This window comes from Myxocyprinus asiaticus, chromosome 17 (assembly GCF_019703515.2).
Source record: "Myxocyprinus asiaticus isolate MX2 ecotype Aquarium Trade chromosome 17, UBuf_Myxa_2, whole genome shotgun sequence".
NCBI lineage: Eukaryota > Metazoa > Chordata > Actinopteri > Cypriniformes > Catostomidae > Myxocyprinus > Myxocyprinus asiaticus.
In genome coordinates, this window is record NC_059360.1 from 27,782,637 (window position 1) to 27,803,064 (window position 20,428).

At 39.2% G+C, this 20,428-nt stretch overlaps 2 protein-coding genes across 4 annotated transcripts in view; both read left to right on the forward strand.

The window, feature by feature from the left end:
* The first annotated feature begins 4,241 nt into the window (after positions 1–4,241).
* LOC127455114 (mitochondrial peptide methionine sulfoxide reductase-like) overlaps positions 4,242–20,428 on the forward strand; it is a 97,832-nt gene continuing 81,645 nt past the window's right edge. The window contains exon 1 of the mRNA XM_051722716.1: positions 4,242–4,372. Within this exon, the coding sequence (XP_051578676.1) occupies position 4,372 (1 nt within the window). The 5' untranslated portion in view covers positions 4,242–4,371. The remainder of the gene's footprint in view (positions 4,373–20,428) is intronic.
* On the forward strand, positions 4,355–19,872 carry LOC127455101 (YTH domain-containing family protein 2-like). 3 transcript variants are annotated; one of them, XM_051722691.1, is made up of 5 exons: positions 4,355–4,372; positions 6,253–6,332; positions 9,242–10,861; positions 17,687–17,749; positions 18,839–19,872. In XM_051722691.1, coding segments are annotated over exons 1-5 (1,788 nt in total). In that variant the 5' UTR covers positions 4,355–4,371; the 3' UTR covers positions 18,863–19,872. The 3 variants fall into 3 exon arrangements, with proteins under 3 accessions (XP_051578651.1, XP_051578650.1, XP_051578652.1); XM_051722690.1 differs by lacking the exon at positions 4,355–4,372 and adding an exon at positions 4,414–5,216; XM_051722692.1 differs by lacking the exons at positions 4,355–4,372; positions 6,253–6,332 and adding an exon at positions 6,356–7,213.

Below are 20,428 nucleotides of genomic sequence, written 5' to 3' on the forward strand. Positions count from 1 at the left end.
AAGTGTTTTTTTTTATTATTATTTTTTTTATTATTATTATTATTTTATTTTATTTATTTTTGTATTATTTATTGAATTTAGTAATTTAAGTATAGTGTTTAGAAAATGACAATTAATGAATATCAGCTGGTTAGTTAAAACTATTTGAAATGAAATCAATATTCAGAGGTTGACTTGACAGGTAGTGTAGAACCTACTGTATTGTTCATGTAGCTTAGAAGCTAAAACGAGCTAGAAAACATTATGATTAAAATTTCAAGATTTGAAATTTATATTTCATTATAGATGGATATACTAAAATTTTTCTTGCCATGTGAGAGTAGGTCTGCAAATGAGCAGCAATCAGGTGAGAGTAGAACATGGACCTTTGATGACAGCCTCTCATTCACAATACCACTGTGTTCCCAACATTGATTGCACCCTAATATATTTTTCACATTTTATTGTCTGCCAATTTCCACCTACATTTAACAGTAAAAAGCAATGTTATTGTCAAAGGACAAAGGGATGAATGTTCTGACATTATTGACTCTCAATAAGAAATTATTAATTGTCTTTCATAGTCAGGTGAAATTTCAGTTTTTGGTTTCTCAGAAAAGTCAGTGCAAAAAGAGAGTGAAGTGGAAGCAGAGCAGATTGAAGAAGGCACAGAAGAGAAAGGGCAAGATCATGATCCACGTGAGTAAGTGAACAGAGTTGGTTTGGATAAAGTGTCTGGCCAATGAATACCAATGTAAACTAACAGCAAATGTCACTTGTGCAAGATATGTGCAAGCTGGGAAATATGTGAAAGGAATTCTTCCATTATTTACATATAATAAAAAAAAACTCTGTTTCTAGCATTTGGCTGCTTTGTAGCTAATAAAATTTGTAATGTATTTTTCAGAAGAGAAAAAAAAATATTTTTATGACATTCTGTAAGTAAACTCATTAGTGGATACTGAGAAGTTTTATTGTGATTAGAAAACCCTTATATTTTTACCTGATTGTCACAGTACAGGAAGGGAGAGAGCATGAAGAAGAGGAAGACATGAGTGAGGAGAGTGAGCAGGACAGATATGCAGCCTTAGAGAAAGAAGTGTACTCAGATGAAGCACAGGCAGTAGCTGCATCTTTAGTTCAGTTTGACTTAGGTGAAAAAGACACAGGTCCAAAACAGCCAAAATTACACCATTATCCCCAGGAGCACTTTGGCTTGCAAAAAAGATCATTCCAGCCAAATTGGTTTCAAACATTTGCTTGGCTCAAGTACTCACAGAAGAAAGATTCTGCTTACTGCTTTGCTTGCCGTGTCTTTGGTAAAAATGTGAAGCATGATGTATTTGTGAGTAGTGGATTCAAAAACTGGAAAAAAGCACTCAACGTGTTTCACAAACATGAGGGGACTCAATCACACAAGGATTGTGTTGTTTCCTGGAAAGGTTACAAGGCTAGTGCATTACAAGGAAATGTTGTACAGCAGATTGAAGCAGCAAATGCTGATGAAATTAGACAAAGAAGGGAGTACATGCGACGTGTTGTGGCTGTGACCTGCATGTTGGGGAAACAAGGGCTACCATTCAGAGGTCATGATGAAACAGCGGAAAGTCGTAATAAGGGAAACTTCCTGGAAAGCATGGGACTTTTGCAGCAGTACGATCCTTTCTTGCAGCATTACATACCCCCATCAAACAGCACCTACCTCTCATCTGTCAGTCAGAATGAAATGATAGAGTGTTGCTCAAAAGAGGTGACAGCAACTATTATCAAAGAAATGCATGAGTCAGAAACGTTTGCCATTATGGCAGATGAGGCCAGAGATGGATACACTGAACAACTAGCCATCTGTGTGAGGTATGTCACTAAGGGAACAGTTAAAGAGATTCTTTTCCCTGACAGAGCTGAGAAGTTTTGATGCTAAGTCAATAACAGCAGCATTAGAGAGGAAATTGCAAGAAGAAGGAATTGCTGAATTAAAGTGTGTTGCTCAGACATATGATGGGGCAGCAGTGATGAGTGGAGCAGCTGGAGGTGTTCAATCTCTTTTCAGGCAGCAGCACCCTGAGGCTATATATGTTCACTGTTATGCCCATGAGTTGAATCTTGTGCTGTACCACACATGCAAAGGGATTACTGAGGCCACAGAGTTCTTTAGCCAGCTGGAAAGTCTGCATTCATTTTTTAGTTGCTCTCTGGTCAGCCACCACAAGTTTAAAGAAGCACAAACAAAATTGGGATTGTAGCCATGTGAACTGGTGCAGCTGTCCAACACACGATGGGCTTGCCATATTCAAACAGTGAATGCAGTGCTTGACAATTTGCTTGCCATCATTGATTGCCTCTCTGCCATCAACACAGCTGTTGCAGTGGGGTTGAACACAAAAATCAGAAAATTCTAATTTGTGTATTTGTTGATTCTTTTCAAGGATCTCCTATCTGTAGTGGCAGGCTTGCACAAATACCTCCAAAAAGAGACCACTGACCTTCCCCAAGCAGTGGCATACAAAGATGCAGTGTGTGACTCCCTAATGCAGAAACGCAGTGATCCCACTGCTGCAGATATGTATGCCAGAGCAAAGGCATTATGTGAAGTTAATCACATTACAGTTGAGGAGTAACTTTCTGGGCAGAGACAGAAGACAAAAAAATGGATGATTTTGTGGTTGAAACAGTTTGTGGTGCGCGTAGGGGATTCAGCACAGCTGCTGAACAACTCAAAACAAAGTTACTATATCCATGTCTGGATAGAATGATAACTGAATTGCAGAACCGTTTTTCTGCTGTAAATGTAGCATTGCTTCAAGGTATTCAAGCATGTAGTCCAACATCTGAACACTTCCTGTCTGAGCCACATTTAGCAGAACTGGCACACCATTACAACATTGATCTAAAGACAGAGGAAGTCATGGTAGCAAGACACTTTTTGTCATGTAAAAAGCAGGCTGGTGCTGCTCCACAAGACATGCTCTCATTTTATAATCTGCTGGATTCTGATATGTTTCCATCACTGAAATCTGTCATCCAGGTTGCCCTCACTGTACCTGTTAGCAGCTGTACCTGCGAGAGGTCTTTCAGTGCTCTTCGTCGTCTCCACACCTGGCTAAGGAGAACCATGGGTCAGAGCAGGCTCCATCAACTGGCAGTTATGGCAATCGAGAAAGATGTTGCTGAGCAACTGGACCATAATAAAATTATCAATAGATTTGCTACCCTCAAGGAGAGAATACACAGGTTGATGCTCCCCATGAAAGACCATTAATTGGGCTACAAAGATAAAACATTGTCCCTGCTTCTCACAGGCTGCTTAATTTTTGCTTGTTTTTCATTCCCTGAAGTGAATCATAGCCCAGTGAAGCACAGTAGTTGAATCCATTGTCCAGCCTCATACCCGTGTTGTTTACATTGCTAATTTGGATAGTCAACATGTACGTTTAAATGTAGGTTATATGTTTTCTGTTTAAGGTTTTCTGTTTCAAATGTTTTTATACTTGAGCATAGTAAGACAAACAGTAAAATATAATATTTGACAGATTTAATATTCTCTTGTTATACTCTTCAATACAGTTCCGAGATTGAGAATGAATGAAGTATTGCTTACTTTACTTTGTTTATTCATTAAAAACAAATTCTAATGAGCTTCAGGCAACAAGCCTTTCTGTATATGTGTGTGCAGGTGTTTTTGTGTTTGTACAGTGAACAGGTGTGTGTGTGTGTGTGTGTGTGTGTGTGTGTGTGTGTGTGTGTACCCTGTTTGTACAGGGAAGAAGGAATCAGGTAGTCTTGTATTTGGCTAAGTGCTCACAAGTAAAGTTACCAATCTATGCAATACAGTGGAATACTGCAGTAGGGTTGTATACAACCCTACTCGAGTATACAAACAATATATTCAATATTTTTTATCATACCCTCATTGGGGTAAGATTGAAATCCTAGAATCGCCCATGGTATGTACAAATACAAATCTGTTATACACAGTGCAAGGGAATGCAATGCAGAAGAGGTAGGATATGTTAAATAATATAACTGACTAGGCTGTGTATTGCACATAATTATAGTATAGTTTTAACGGTTCATGAGATGGATTGCCTGAGGGAAAAAACTGTTCCTGTGCGCTCAAAAAGGTAGTGGGCAGGGCGAGGCAGCCTTTTTCCTCAATCTGGAAGTGTACTGTTCTTGAAGGGAGGGCAAGGGGCAACCAATAATCCGCTCAGCAGTCCGAACTGTACTTTGTAGTCGTCTGATGTCCGATTTCGTAGCTGAACCAAACCAGACAGTTATTGACGTGCAGAGGACAGACTCAATGGGCATTTTCCAAACGGCGTGTTTGCGCCCGAAGTAGGCCAGCCTACACTTCGGGAAGGGGACGCCACTCGAAGCGTCATTCCAAACAAAAGTAAGAAAGTTTATCTTTTTTCACAAAGGGCCCTTTTTACAAGACTTTTAGTGAAGGGTATAATCAAACAGTAATACCATGCTCTCATTAGAGAGACTACATCAAGAGCTTTGTAGTGAGTAGAGCATAGGGATGATCACTTTCGATTGGATTTCGCCCAATGACTGCTGAGTGGATTAGCAGCGCCTGTGGCAGGTTGAGCTTCCTCAACTGGCTCATTTTATCAACACAGACATTGTCAGATATTTGTTTATCTCCTTCGTTAATTTCCTTCAGCCACCCAAATCATGTATTTCCAATTTACTGTGGGGAGTGTGCACTTTCTTTGTGCGTTTTCTTACAGACACTTTAGCGTATCTAAATCATATCTGTAATGCTTATACTATGTACAAATACAAACCCTCCTCCTCCCGGTCGTGCAGTGGCGCTGTTCCGCTACGGATAAACGTGCGGTGGCGGCTCGGCCATGTTGAAGTGTGGAGGAACTGAAGCCCGCCATTGTGTGTCTGATCTGCAGCTGGAGCGAGAGAAAAAGACACGGACGCAAACACTCTAAAAACACTCGTTTCTCGTTCACGTTAACCCGCAAACAAACGCGCAGACTAACACACAGGCTCCGGGGAGAGAGAAATGTCAGTCAGCAGCCTTCTGGAGCAGGTAAAGAGAGGCACTTTGTGAACATTGAGCAGAAGTGGCGTCGAGGCGGGTTTTTCACTCTCGCAGCGCGAGTTCAGGCCTGAGCTTCAAATAAACCATCATTTATTCTCCTTCTTTCCTCTCAAAACTCACTCCTTCATGAATCACCTGGACCCAATCCAGAGACCGAAAGGCCAAGCAAATAAAGGTAAGTGAGGTGCTGTTGTGATGTTTTAGCGCTGTCTCGTGCGGCGCTGCTGCTAGCAGGCCGTGTGTTCATATGAACTCCGTTATTAAATCTATAGGTGAAACCTGATTATTAACAGTCCCACATACGATTAGAGGAGACGTGTGTCTGATTATAGAACATTTGGGTTGTTTTGATCACTGACAGACCCGAGAAGAGCTTGTGTTTAGAGCCCACGCTAGCTAGCCGCCTAGCACACTGAGGCCGAGTGTGCAGCTGAAAGCGTGACACAAACTCATTCACCTGAACACCCACCTATACTCTCATGTAACGCTGTTATTAGGTGTAAAGTTAAAATGTAGCGATGTATTTGCCGTACAAGCTCGTAGCTCAGCATCCCTATCAGTGATAGTTAGGCAGGAGTTAAAGCACGCTGCCTGGAACCTGTTGAGGGGCTTTTCAGCACCACACTCACAATCCAGTTACAAGTTAAATCAGTGTACATCACCACGTGGATGGGATGTTTGGGGTATGAGTGAGGCAAAGAGCTTTATAATTTTATTTTTTTCAGAATGTAATTTTATTTCTTTATGGTTGACGTACAGGTATGTACTTTGTACTCCAGTAGCAGCAGTCAGTGCTTTTCATCCACATGTTCATTTCAGCAGCAGCTGCATTACACTGCTCTGACACTGAGTTTTGTGCCTATGAAAGCACCCTTAAGAATAAATTATATTCTCTAGTGGCTCAGAGGAAATGTTTTCCAGCCTCAGTCAAATAAAAGACACTTTTTTTATTTTATTTTATTTTAAGCGAGTTTGCCCAAATTGTTTGGTGACATTTTACTTAATAGAATCACTTTAAAGGGGTACTTTAAGCTTAAACGCTTAATTCTACAGACAAATCGTAAGTATACCCCTAGAACACCTGCTATGATTTTTCACCTCATAAGTTTGTTTCCCTAGTTTTAAGTATGCTAATAACACTTGCCACATTGAATTACATTGAAAGATAAACTTTGAGGATGTTCCCTAACTTTTGTATTGTTCCCATCCAGTGCAAAACGGAGCTGTTACTCAAAAGGATACTTTGAATGATGATGAGTTCGAGCCTTACCTGAATGCTCAGCCCAGACAGGTAGGTCTTGTTTCAGCACTGAACAAAAGAGGGAACCCATAGAGGCAAAGACAGTGCAATTGATTTTGCTGCCTATTCTCTGAGGATCCATTATAGCCTGTAATTGCATCCTGGTCTCTGGGCTTTGCTTTCCTATTAGGGTGTCAGAGCAGCCAAAAACTGCGTAAAAATTGTTTTGAGATGTCTACACTTAAAGTCGTCATGCATATTGATAGAGACAGGTATCCACGACGGTAGCGAGTTGGTGTCAAAAGCCCTATTCGGAAGGTATTAGTTTCCCCGACATATGTCTGTAAAGTAATTATTACTGGGGACATCTGTTATGTGTACTGTCAATTCGTACGGTATAAGCAATGACTGTATAAATCACAGAGATGAGCGTCTGTGCTGCATTTACACACCGCTGTCACACAACTTATATATACGAAAATTTATTTAGCTGTGCTGATTGTGCAGGGAATATTATTTAACATGACAAAATACAGTATCTGGAATTATTAGAAGAAATTGATTGGAATATCTGACAAAATACAATAGAACTGGTGACATTAGTAAGCCTGTAATCCTATATTACACTCTTGAATTAAAAATATGGACAATCCAGACCATTGTGTTGTGAAATGCAGTGATGCTGTGTCCGTACAAACAACAAACCTCAACACAGTTTTCCCTATTCACTCTGCTCAAATCACAAAATGATGTGCTTATTTACCTTCTAATTTTTCTAATAAAAAACGGTTGAGAAAAACGTGTCAGAACAGTCCAAACGCAACAGCCAGCGTTATCTGAAGTCGTGAACGGCGTCTTCCAAAATCCACTTCAGACATTTGGAGACCTTGAAGAGCAACGATAGTAAAGGGATCCCAGGCTGGACAATAGAGGTTTGTAGGCTTTTTACCAACATGTCAGTTTGCACAGGATAAGTGTAACCAGGGTTTATTTTACTGGGTGTTTTATATTAGGTAAAAAATGCTGTAATCTTTACCGGCGCTGAAACATGCAGTTCGTAAAAAAATCCCAGAAAGTTACTGAAATGATCAATTCGCACGGGAATAAAATCATGAAGAAGCTCTAGTAATTATATCATTTCCATATAAAACTCTCCTCTTCCATATAGGGCTAAAGTTGTAGGGCATTGTAATGAGACGTGTCTGGATGGGTCATATGAAATTGTGCAGAAAAGCAGTACAGTTGTTTACCAGGAAGTGATAAAATTGTGATTGGAGATTAAATTATCAATAATTTACTTGTACAGACTTCCTATAATGTAATTACATTTTAATTAATAATTCCTGAATGTATCAATCTAACCCTAATGTATGATGTAATGGATGTTTTGTCAATGGATGTCCCTCCTTTTGAAGAAAATGGGACATGGATGAAAGGGGCTAGTATTCACTCTGCCAAAGGAATGCTGGGATCCTTTGTAGGGAATCTGTGCTACTGTTGCCCTCACAAAGCTAATTGCTGGTGTTGAAAATATGACCAGGCTAAGAGATGTGTGCTAAGAGGGGGGCACACAGTTCACCACCAGTCTCAAGTGATCTTAAAGCCCTCTTCCCAGCTATGAACATATCTGAGGTGTTTTAGTATACAGTAGTGTTGTCACTGTACCAAAATTTCAGTGGTCGGTACCAATACCAGTGAAATTTGAATGTTCTCTATACCAGTTTCAGTACCACAGCATAAATATGCTAATATGACAATGTGCTATTGAACACACGTTTAGCCTATTTAAAGTTACATTTCAATGTAAATAATAAATAACATTTTTATTATTTTCCAGAATTCCATGTTAATTTCATCAAAATGGTGTCTAATCAATTCATTCTTAAAACTTAAGTGAAAATAGAACTTTTCAAAATGTCATTGCATTTTTTGCCAAAATTTTATTCAACAGCAGTCTTGCTTGTGATATATTCCTTTATTTTCATTACAGTGAATATTACATTTTACTATACAGTTGTAATATTTCTGTCACAATTTCTTAAATTTCAGGGCTCTAGCTTATATTTTGAAACATGCTTTTTATTTTGATGTGTTTTTTTTTTCACTTTCCGAATAGACAGTTTGCGACACGGAGACTTAAGTCACGTCTGAAATCTCTTTAAACTGGCCTTTGAGTCTGACAAATGAAATGTAGGACTCTGTTCTGGAGTGTTTGTATTTTGTGTTTTAGATGTTTGTGTATGTTGTAATTTTTAAATGTTTTGCTTAATTGCAATACTGTAAAGCACTTTGGTGAACTCTTGTTTTAAATGCGATATAAATAAAGTTGAGATTAAAGCACAAATGCTGTGATTTAATTATATAAATATAGTTTACATGTGCTGCATGGTTCACAGTAGATTAGTGCTCTGCTCTGTCATCTGATACGTGTCGTGAATGAATCTCAATGCCTGTGGAGTTTCCAGTGTATGAGCGGTCAGATTTATACATTCATTCAAAGTATGGATCTCTTCCACATGAAGGTTGCTGCCTTTAGCGGTTTAATAAATCACACTAGGACATGTCACTATTTTAATTTGATTAATTGTCAATTTCAGTACAAGGAGTAACGGGGCACGTGCTCAAAATGAGTACCTGTACTTTTGACAGCACTAGTGTACAGTGTGCCATGGTTTTATGGTTAGCATCGCTTTCTTGATTTATCTTATTTGGCAGTACTTGTTCTTTCAAATCCACAGCAATGTCATAACTGATAGACTTAATTGGCTGGGCAGATAATTGAAAGCGTAGAAAATAGATTTTTCCTTACTGCTTTCACCCTAATGTCACTTATTAATATTTTTTCTCTTACTACTGTAACTATCAAATTAATTCACACTTGTTTGCATTTTCTAAAATAAAATAAAAACTTTGCTGAATATGAAAACTAATTTATTGTTTTTTTGTTGTTGTTGTTGCAGAGCAATGCCTATACGGCCATGTCCGACTCCTACATGCCCAGTTACTACAGTCCCTCTATAGGCTTTACCTATTCGCTTAACGAAGCTGCATGGTCTACAGGTGGCGACCCTCCGATGCCTTACCTGGCCTCCTATGGACAGCTTAGCAATGGCGAGCACCACTTTCTCCCAGACGCCATGTTTGGCCAGTCGGGGACACTTGGGAGCAACCCTTTCCTGGGACAGCATGGCTTCAACTTTTTCCCCAGTGGGATTGACTTCTCCGCCTGGGGAAACAGCAGCTCTCAGGGACAGTCCACACAGAGCTCAGGTTACAGCAGCAGTTATGCCTATGCTCCTAGCACGCTAGGAGGCGCTATGATTGATGGACAGTCACCCTTTGCAGCCAATGAACCACTCAACAAGGCCGTGGGAATGAATAGTTTAGATCAGGGCATGGCGGGGCTTAAGATTGGGGCTGGGGATATGACACCCAAAGTTGTTGGTTCTGGACTCCCTGGAGGACATCTGAGTCAGGTGTCGGCAGCTCCCACCATTCCTCCATCCTCCATGGCTCCTGCAAAAGCTGCATCTTGGGCGGACATTGCCAGCAAGCCGGCCAAACCTCAGCCTAAGCTGAAAACCAAGGGAGGGCTTGGTGGGACAAATCTGCCACCTCCTCCAATCAAACATAATATGGATATTGGGACTTGGGACAACAAGGGGACAGTGCCAAAACCAGCAGCCCCTCAGCAGGCTTCCGTGCCCACTAATGGACAGCCACCCAGTCAGTCGTCTCCACAACCAGGGACTACTGCTGGAGGGGTACCACAACTGCCCCTCACCAATGGACAGCTGGTTCCTCCTGGTCAACTTGGGCAGCACCCTCTACCCACTAATGGGCAGCCGGGAGCTGTCCCACCACCACTGTCCCAGGGCCCTCCTGCTTCCCAAAACTCTCAACCAACCCGCTGGGTCCCCCCGCGTAACCGTGCCAATGGCTTTGGGGATGCAGCGGGTGGGCCTGGCCAATCCCCTCCTAGTTCAGGAATGGGTGGAGTTTCTGCACCAGCAGAGCCCCACCCAGTTCTGGAGAAACTTCGAATGGTGAACAACTACAATCCCAAGGACTTTGACTGGAACCCCAAGCATGGTCGTGTTTTCATAATCAAGAGCTACTCGGAGGATGACATCCATCGCTCCATTAAGTACAATATCTGGTGCAGCACGGAACATGGCAATAAGCGTCTGGACGCTGCATACCGTTCACTGGCCAACAAAGGGCCACTTTACCTGCTCTTCAGCGTGAATGGCAGTGGGCACTTCTGTGGCGTGGCTGAGATGCGCTCGCCTGTGGACTACAACACCTGTGCAGGCGTGTGGTCACAGGACAAGTGGAAGGGACGTTTTGATGTGCGCTGGATCTTTGTGAAGGACGTTCCAAACAGCCAACTGAGGCACATTCGTCTGGAAAACAACGAGAATAAGCCAGTCACCAACTCCCGTGACACGCAAGAGGTTCCATTGGATAAGGCGCGTCAGGTGTTGAAGATCATCGCAAGTTACAAGCACACCACCTCCATTTTTGACGACTTCTCACACTATGAGAAACGTCAGGAAGAGGAGGAGAGTGTGAAAAAGGTAACCTGCCATGGCCTTGCTTCATCTGAGACATAAACCTGCTTATCTTTTACCAAGTTTATTTTTTACTAAACACTCAACCTGCTGATGTTTTTTTACAATGTTAAACAGTGTTGCTGTTCAGTGTTTTGTCTTGAGACCTGCCCCTTTGATATTGCGTGTCTTAAATCATACCTTATCTTTAACTTAGAAATGGAATTATGATTACTTGGAGTTTGTCCAGTTCAAAACCCAAGTAAAATTATTTATTTCCTCTTCATATACATTGACAAGGATTTTAACACAAAGAATATAAACACTTAATGTAGTGTTTTAATGTTGTTTCCTGTATCATATACCCATTTGCGTTAGAGTATTAACACAGAAAGAGCAAACACTTTAATGCAGTTTGGAAAAAGTGAAAAGTGCAAGATTGTACAATGCTACAGGTAATGGCGATGCAGTTCTGTGGTTTGCACAAGTGGCTGAACAACAAATAGTTTTTGAGAGTGTTCATGAAACATGTTTTAAGATGTAATTGCTTCCCTACATCATTTGCAGATTTACTGAACACCAGTTCCCTTAACAACTCTGAATACTGTGCTGTGGTAATTCAGTCACCCCCATGCTAATTTCCAGTCCATTTAATCAGTTAATCTTGTCAACTCTGTGGCATTTTTGGGCTGCAGCCTGCAATTTTTTTTTCACCCTCACCACTCACGCATACTGTGGACTAATTGCCAAAACCGCAATGAAACTGGTTTAAATGAGACTGTTGCACTCCGGTCTATTATTGTAGTAACACGATGGCACGTAACAACAAAACGAACCGTGACTGATCATTTACATGTCTCAGTCACTTCAGATGCAAGCAGGTGATTTATGGCACCCTCAAGAAACAAATTGGCCAAACTGGAAAATTTATTGGCCGGTGCCAATAATTAAAGTCAGAATATCAGCCTATTTATTGGCCTCGGCGATATGTTGATTGACCACTATTTATATATATATATTTGTCCTAACTTTAAGCATGTAATTCTGGTTACTTTCACTCCATCTCCCTCCAAAAAGTCTTATTTTATTCCACGAGATGGCAGAAAGTACTAGGGAAAAAAACAAACACTTCCAACACAAAATGCCAATTGAAAATGTAGGTGGTAATCTAAACACATTTTAGCCTTCACATATGTGCTTGTGAATAGACATTCAGTCTTATTTTCAGTTCACTAAACACCCCCATTGTTTCATTGAATATCTCTGCCTCTGAGTGGAATAGAAGAATCTAGGTTTCATAGAATGCTGAGATCCTCCCCTTTGTTATGTACAACATTTTATCAATAGTCGATAACATACATTTCTGGCTGGTTCATTTAGCATGCTTTTCCTGCTGGACCGCGTATTTTGTTCTGGGCATCTATGATATAACATTGTATTATTCACACAAACAAGCTCACGGGCAAGTAAAAAAAGGCTTATTTTTTAGAAAACAGCCTAAGGTAAAAGCAGATTTTTAGCTATTTGGGGCTTACAGCAGAAGTGATTGGCACATAGAGACGTTTGTATTTGATGTCTTAGAGAAATCATTTCACTTTGTGATTTGTTTTGAAAATCCTTAGAACTGTGGTATTAGGGCAACAACAAAATCTGTACATTTGCATTCCTGAGAATGAGAGCTTTCATTTGACTTCTATTCATATGAATATTTCAACCACAGGAACTCTAGTGGCGCTGGTTTGTGACGCGAATGTGTTAAGACCTTATTTTGTTGTTTTATGTAACATACATGCAGAAGTGATGGTTATCTTTGAAAATTTCAGATTATAAGCTTTCAAAAGATACCACATACCTGATTTAAGTATTCGAGACTTGAACATTTTAAGCGTAAACTTTTTTTCTGTGACGTAGTACCCCCTCAGAGTTGAAGAGGTTAAGGTTGTTATTTATTGATCTTATACTAACTTAAATTTATATATCCTGCCTTTTTGTTTGACTAGAATGCTAGTGCGTCAGTTGACATAAGCATATAAAAACATGGGTTAAACCCATCTTAACTCTCAACCACAGGTGTTGAAAGCTTTGTGTTTTGTGCAACACTGCAAGAGAACACCTGTGTTTTTGTATTTTTTTTTTTTTTTTTTTTTTTTTTTTTTTTTTATAACCACATCAATTCTCAAGTTACTGCACAAACATTTTGATGTTGCCTATAACAGATTTGGCCAAACATCTGCATACAGCAGTTTTTAGTTTTTCTTCACACATGCAAAACAATGAGCGAACCCATTAAAACATATATTGGACTTAGTAAGATTCCACATAAAATTAGCAGACATATTGCATGTTAACATTTTATCCTGTATTACCTGAATAATGTTTTTATTTGTTTTGAGCTATCTTGTCACTTTCCAGTGTCTTTGTTTGGAATTGTATATTTTCCGCTTGGTGCTTTCTGACAGTGTGATGCACTGCACACAATATATACATTACAATACACAATATGCATGTGAAGTGTTTGTTTTGTGAGGTGAACAGCATTTCTAGACTTGCCTGAGAACATTAAATTATCTGTTAAAATGAATGAAAGAACAGCCTAGATATCCACCATTCTAATTTATTGTGTTGACTAATAGGGTTTTCTTATGCATTTGTCACGTTATGCCAACTGTTTTATTAATTGAGAGATTTTTAGAAAAATTACTTTATCGTGGTTATGTGAATGACGAGAAATGTGGCCTTAATTGTCCAGATTAGTTATTACAGTTCTTTTTTTCTGTCGGCTGACTTCATTTTTGCCCACTGAATGTTGGTAACATTTGAAAGGTCTTCAGCTTGAATCCAATTAAATGTGTTATGGCTTTGTTGCTGTTTGAAATTTTGCTGACTGAAATATCCTAATAATACATGAGGAGAGAAATCCGCAAGTGAATGATTATGTATTTTATTCTGCGTGTTTACATTTGCTTTTGTGATTTTCCTGAACAACTAACCTCGCACACCTGAAAAGTAATTGATAGGTGCGTAAGACACAAGCTGTAGCAAAGTCAATAAAGAAAAAAAATCCCACACACTACCAGCTTGCAAAGAGTAGCCTATTACAAAAAATTTTTATGCCAATGTTTCGGTCACATGACCTTCAGGCATTTACAAACACAGAGTGCAATAGCACCAAATTTAAAATGCGTCATAACCAATCAGCGCATCTGATGACCGTGACGTAACTTAACCAATAACAATCAATTAAATAGAGGACCTTAAGAAAACACCTATAAATACAGAAAAGAGAAACATGTACATCACATATATACACAAGCACATATACATGTAATAAATGACAACTGGAAGATAACCCCTAACAATGCTATTGCACTGTGTTTGTAAACGCCTGATGAAGGTCATGTGACCGAAACATTGCCATAAATGTTGTAATACTCTTTGCAAGATAGTGTGCAGGATTTTTTCTTTTTTATTGTGTAAAAATTTTAGAAAGAAATTTCTTTAAATTTAGAAATTTCTTTTAGTATCATTGCAGGGTGGAACAGCTTTCAGAATGAAAATGAACCGTTTCAGAATTGTGGCGTGGTCATTTAAAAGTTGTTGTTCAAGTTGCACTTTTTTGGTCCTCTTTGAGTCAATAAGTCACGAGTTTGTCCGTGCTCATCGCTTTTCAGTAAATTTGAATAGACATAATTTGTAAAATTTTTCAAAATGGGTTTGACAGAGGCATATCTACTACTTCATGCTCAAAATAAACTTTTTGTCACCTATGTGGTTCCAATCCAGCATTCATTTTTTGTTTTATTTTTTTTTTCTTACATGGAACACAAAAGATGTTAGGCAGAAAGTTATGGATTGTCAGCCTCAGTCCTCACTCACTTTCATCAATGTTCTTCAAAATTCTATTTTGTTCCATGGAAGAAAATGGCATAGGGGCTGGGATGACATGAGGATGAGTAAATGTCAAAATGTGCATTTTTGGGTGAACTATTGGCACTTCTCCACTGCATGTTACGGTTCGACTCGACTCTGCTCGCTTTACTTTTCTGAGCTTGCTTTTCCACTGCAGTGTAGTGCAGCCTCAACGTGGGTGGGATTATAGGCTGATCGTCATAGTTGCGCCGCCTCTACTGCCGTGACCTCATCTTAAACACGACACAAACACATCTGAAACTGAAAGTTTGTACAATTTGCTTGTATTGTACAAATTACTGCAACACAAAACAAACTAGCCACAACAACTCAAGAACATTACTGACCGTAAACAATAGCACGACCGCTAGCTGTTAGCTATTAGCTCATTGTGCTGCATAAAGCAGTTGTTGCATGGTGAATTTACACAAGTGTAACAGTTAAATTGGCCTGGTTGTTTGAGAAGCAAGCTTTCCAGTAGCTGGACAACTAAAAGTGAAGCTTTCAAGCAGAATATAGAGTTAACGTAACAAAACGTACCATCCTCCATCGTGGACTCCAACAACGCAGAGTCCAGGGCACTCTCCTTCCCATTGCTTGCCGGTCTATTGCCATAGCATCCATTTGGTCGAACCACTAACACTTTCTTCTGTTTGAACCACTCTGGTTTTTGTGGTCCTTGATGGTTCTGTAGTCACTTAAGTTTTTTAAACTTTTCCTACACTGTTGGTAAGTCTGGTTGTAGCCGTGTGCGTCCAACAGCTGCTGAGAAGCTTCCTGAAAGACTTTTTCGTTTCACGTCACCTCATCCAGCTCTCGTTGGATCCTCTCCTCGGCTACTGACGAGAGGAACGTCTGCACCTCGTTTATTGACCACGGCGTGGTTTTGCGCACAGGCATTTTTTACAATTCGAAAGTTGCGTGAACAAATGATACTGCTGTTGCTAACTTCAAAACGAGCGGGTTGATGTCCCGTGTCACAAATCCAGTGATGCTGGTAGTGACGATTCTTTCTGACCAATCAGTGATCTGCAGGGTTTTGATGTCACATTTAGTATCGGCTCAGCTCACTTGGAACCTCGACCGATAGTACCAGGTACTATCCACAGTGGAAAACCCCCAAAAACAAAGCAGAGTCGAGCCGTACCGTGTAGTGGAAAAGCCCCATATACAGGTGCATCTCAATAAATTAGAATGTCGTGGAAAAGTTCATTTATTTCAGTAATTCAACTCAAATTGTGAAACTCGTATTAAATAAATTCAATGCACACAGACTGAAGTAGTTTAAGTCTTTGGTTCTTTTAATTGTGATGATTTTGGCTCACATTTAACAAAAACCCACCAATTCACTATCTCAAAAAATTAGAATATGGTGACATGCCAATCAGCTAATCAACTCAAAACACCTGCAAAGGTTTCCTGAGCCTTCAAAATGGTCTCTCAGTTTGGTTCACTAGGCTACACAATCATGGGGAAGACTGCTGGTCTGACAGTTGTCCAGAAGACAATCATTGACACCCTTCACAAGGAGGGTAAGCCACAAACATTAATTGCCAAAGAAGCTGGCTGTTCACAGAGTGCTGTATCCAAGCATGTTAACAGAAAGTTGAGTGGAAGGAAAAAGTGTGGCAGAAAAAGATGCACAACCAACCGAGAGAATCGCAGCCTTATGAGGATTGTCAAGCAAAATCGATTCAAGAATTTGGGTGAACTTCACAAGGAATGGACTGAGGTTGGGGTCAAGTCATCAAGAGCAAGGAATTTGGCTACAGTTGTCGTATTCCTCTTGTTAAGCCACTCCTGAACCACAGACAACGTCAGAGGCGTCTTACCTGGGCTAAGGAGAAGAAGAACTGGACTGTTGCCCAGTGGTCCAAAGTCCTCTTTTCAGATGAGAGCAAGTTTTGTATTTCATTTGGAAACCAAGGTCCTAGAATCTGGAGGAAGGATGGAGAAGCTCATAGCCCAAGTTGCTTGAAGTCCAGTGTTAAGTTTCCACAGTCTGTGATGATTTTGGGTGCAATGTCATCTGCTGGTGTTGGTCCATTGTGTTTTTTGAAAACCAAAGTCACTGCACCCGTTTACAAAGAAATGTTGGAGCACTTTATGCTTCCTTCTGCTGACCAGCTTTTTAAAGATGCTGATTTCATTTTCCAGCAGGATTTGGCACCTGCCCACACTGCCAAAAGCACCAAAAGTTGGTTAAATGACCATGGTGTTGGTGTGCTTGACTGGCCAGCAAACTCACCAGAACTGAACCCCATAGAGAATCTATGTGGTATGTCAAGAGGAAAATGAGAAACAAGAGACCAAAAAATGCAGATGAGCTGAAGGCCACTGTCAAAGAAACCTGGGCTTCCATACCCCCTCGGCAGTGCCACAAACTGATCACCTCCATGCCACGCCAAATTTAGGCAGTAATTAAAGCAAAAGGAGCCCCTACCAAGTATTGAGTACATATACAGTAAATTAACATACTTTACAGAAGGCCAACAATTCACTAAAAAAAATTTTTTTTATTGGTCTTATGATGTATTCTAATTTTTTGAGAGAGTGAATTGGTGGGTTTTTGTTAAATGTGAGCCAAAATCATCACAATTAAAACAACCAAAGACTTAAACTACTTCAGTCTGTGTGCATTGAATTTATTTAATACACGAGTTTCACAATTTGAGTTGAATTATTGAAATAAATGAACTTTTCCACGACATTCTAATTTTGAGATGCACCTGTATAACCAGATTTTTGGGTGAACTACTCTACCATGTCTTTTTTTTATTTTTTATGAATGTGTATTGCAAAGCTAGATGAAACCTTCTTTGATTCAGTCTGTAGTTAAAATGAAAGTCCCAAGTAATATAAGTATCAATAATATACAAGTATTGTCCTCCTTTTTATGATAGTTCAAGAAGATTAACAGATGTTTCTCTTTTTTTGGGGCAGGTGGAGGTTCAGGCGAGTGACCCGTACTCCAATAACTCCAGTCGGAGCCACTACAGAATGCAGGTGATGCACCTTGCAGATACACCGCTGCCTCATATTGTCCTTTATGTTGGATGCTTGTAAATTAGTTTCTGTGAGCTCATAAATAAAGGTTTTATCTCTGCTAGTTTAGGCAGTAGACCTTGGACATACATGTAAAATTTAAGGTGCTTTAAAGGGATATTCCAGGTTCAATATAAGTTGAGCTCAATTGACAGCATTTGTGGCATAATATTGATTACCAAAAAAAAAAAAAATTTGACTTGTCACTTCTTTAAAAAACAAACAAATAAATCTTGGTTCCAGTGAGGCACGTACAATGGAAATGAATGGGGCCAATCCGTAAACATTAAAATACTGTTTCAAATGTATAGCCACAAGACAAACAATATATGTGTGAACATGATTTTAGTGTGAAAATCCCTTACTAACCTTTTCTGTATAGTTATATCCTATTTTACAACTTGGTTACCATGACGATGTAACAACTTTACAGCTCAAATAATACACAAGTTTTAACATTACAATTAATGTAAGTGCTTGAATAAAATAAGCTTCACATTTCTGTCTTTAAACACTCCAAACATTGGCCCCATTCTCTCTTATTGTAAGTGCCTTACTATATCCTTGATTTTTGTTTTTAAGAAAAGAGGGGTCAAGTCAAAATAAATTGTGCTAATCAACATTATGCCACAAATGCTGTCAGTTGAGCTTAACTTGTATTGAACCCAGAATATTCCAAGTCTTGTTGGGCTTGTCAGTAGGTGTATGTTAACTGAAGTAGGTTCTGGTAACTTTGCTAAAAATTGGTTTAATGACCGTATTGTTTGATGTTCCTCTTGTATATTTTCAAAAAAATCTAAAAAAGATTAAAAATCATCTATTTGCCAAATATGTCAGGTAAAATTTAAAAAGTAAACTAGATTTTAAAAAAATTGGTTGTGGAAGTAAACAAATGGTGATCATTTTCTGACTTTTTTATTTTTTTTAGAAAATGTCCATTTTAAGGTAGTTTAAGATGTAACATTTTATAGAATGTTCTGTTCTAATCGTCTGTCTATGCATTGTTTACTAATCTTTTTTTGTTGTTGTTTTTGTTGTTGTCTTCTCCAGGATCGCCAAGGGCGTGTGAAGTAACAAGCACTGCTTTGGGCAAAAGACTGACAGGCCCTGTGCTCTCTATCCCCAATCTTACAACCAGATATTTTCAGAAGTTATTTTGGGGAAAGAATTAACCAAGGATTCAAAACGAGGAAAAAAAAAAAAACTAAATGAAGACTTTTTGATTTCTTTTGACCTAAAAGACTTCGAACTTGTAGTAAAAGAAAATGACATGATTATTCATAGGACTACAACTTAATTATTCTATAGGATTCTAATAGTGAACCCAGTACTTGCCTCTTTTTTTGGTCCCGTTTTTGTTCCGCTGCCTCTTTCTTCTGATATCTTTTTTTTTTTTTTTTTAAACATCTGTTTTTACAGTCCAAGCACAAGGCTTTGCTTCTCATCACAATCTTGAGTGTTTTTTAACATTGAGTTCTAGTGCCTGGATCCTGTATATTGGGTTTTTTACCCCCCTTTTTTTCTGTAAACCCCTCCCTCTCTTTATTGGAGCTGAAACCATCCAGTCACAACGCACAATTGGCGTCGCCTTCACAGTAGATGTTCTATTGTTGGTAATTGGCAAATTACATAAAGTATCATTACTTTCTGAGGAAAAAAAAAAAAAAGTCCACTGCCCTTAACCAGGATTATATATATATATATTTAAAAAAAAAAGTAAATCAAAAGAATCAAATGAATGTTCAGGATTGTCCTGAGTTTTTCTGTTCCTGTTTTGTTTTTGTGTTGGTAATAGAGTATTTGGCAGGGGAAGGTAAATGGAGAAGCAGATTTGAGTTAAAGCTTTGGTCATTGGATCAGTTTTATAGTGTACAAAAGGGGCCGTGTTTGAGAGTTGTCAGCTTATTTTCCATTTAATCCTTTTTCTTCTGCAAGTTAAAAATGTTGCAATGGGCTGCTCTCCTCCCATTATCTTTTGTTTTGTCTCGTCTTTCTTTCTCTTCTGTTTCTCAAGTCTGCATTGAGATGGGCCTTGCACCCTCTTTCGCATAATCAGTTCATTAAAAATAAATGTGGTATACTCAGCAGAACTTGTGTGTTGCATTTCCCCTTGTTTGACTAAATACTATGTCGTGCACTAACCCATGTCCCAAACTGCCTGGTCCCCCATTCACCTAGCACCCACACTCCTGACTTCTGTCCTACATTAGCTGCCTGCACACTTTCAACCCTCCTACTATGTTCATGTTGGTGCATTAAATGACTCCTGCAAAAACTGCTGGCATTTAGCAGTGTCAGAATAAAGATGCTGCACAAAGCTTTAAGTGTGTTTGCTTTCTGAAGGAGTGGATTTAATATATGACAAAAATGTGGAGGAATACATGGTGTACTAAACGCTGTTGAAGTGGAAGAGTTGGAGTGGTTGAATATTTTGCATTGATTGTGTTTTTATTGGCACTTTGAGCATTTGTTTTGACTAACTGTATGCTTGGCCGTCTGCGTGATTTTAACAAACACAATATGTGCTTTCTTGTTAGGAAGTGTCTGTCAAGAGCATTTAAGTTAACGTCACCTTTAATAGTGAAACAGATGTGGGGGTTTTTTTCTTAAAGGAACTTAAAAGGTAACGAATGAAACGTC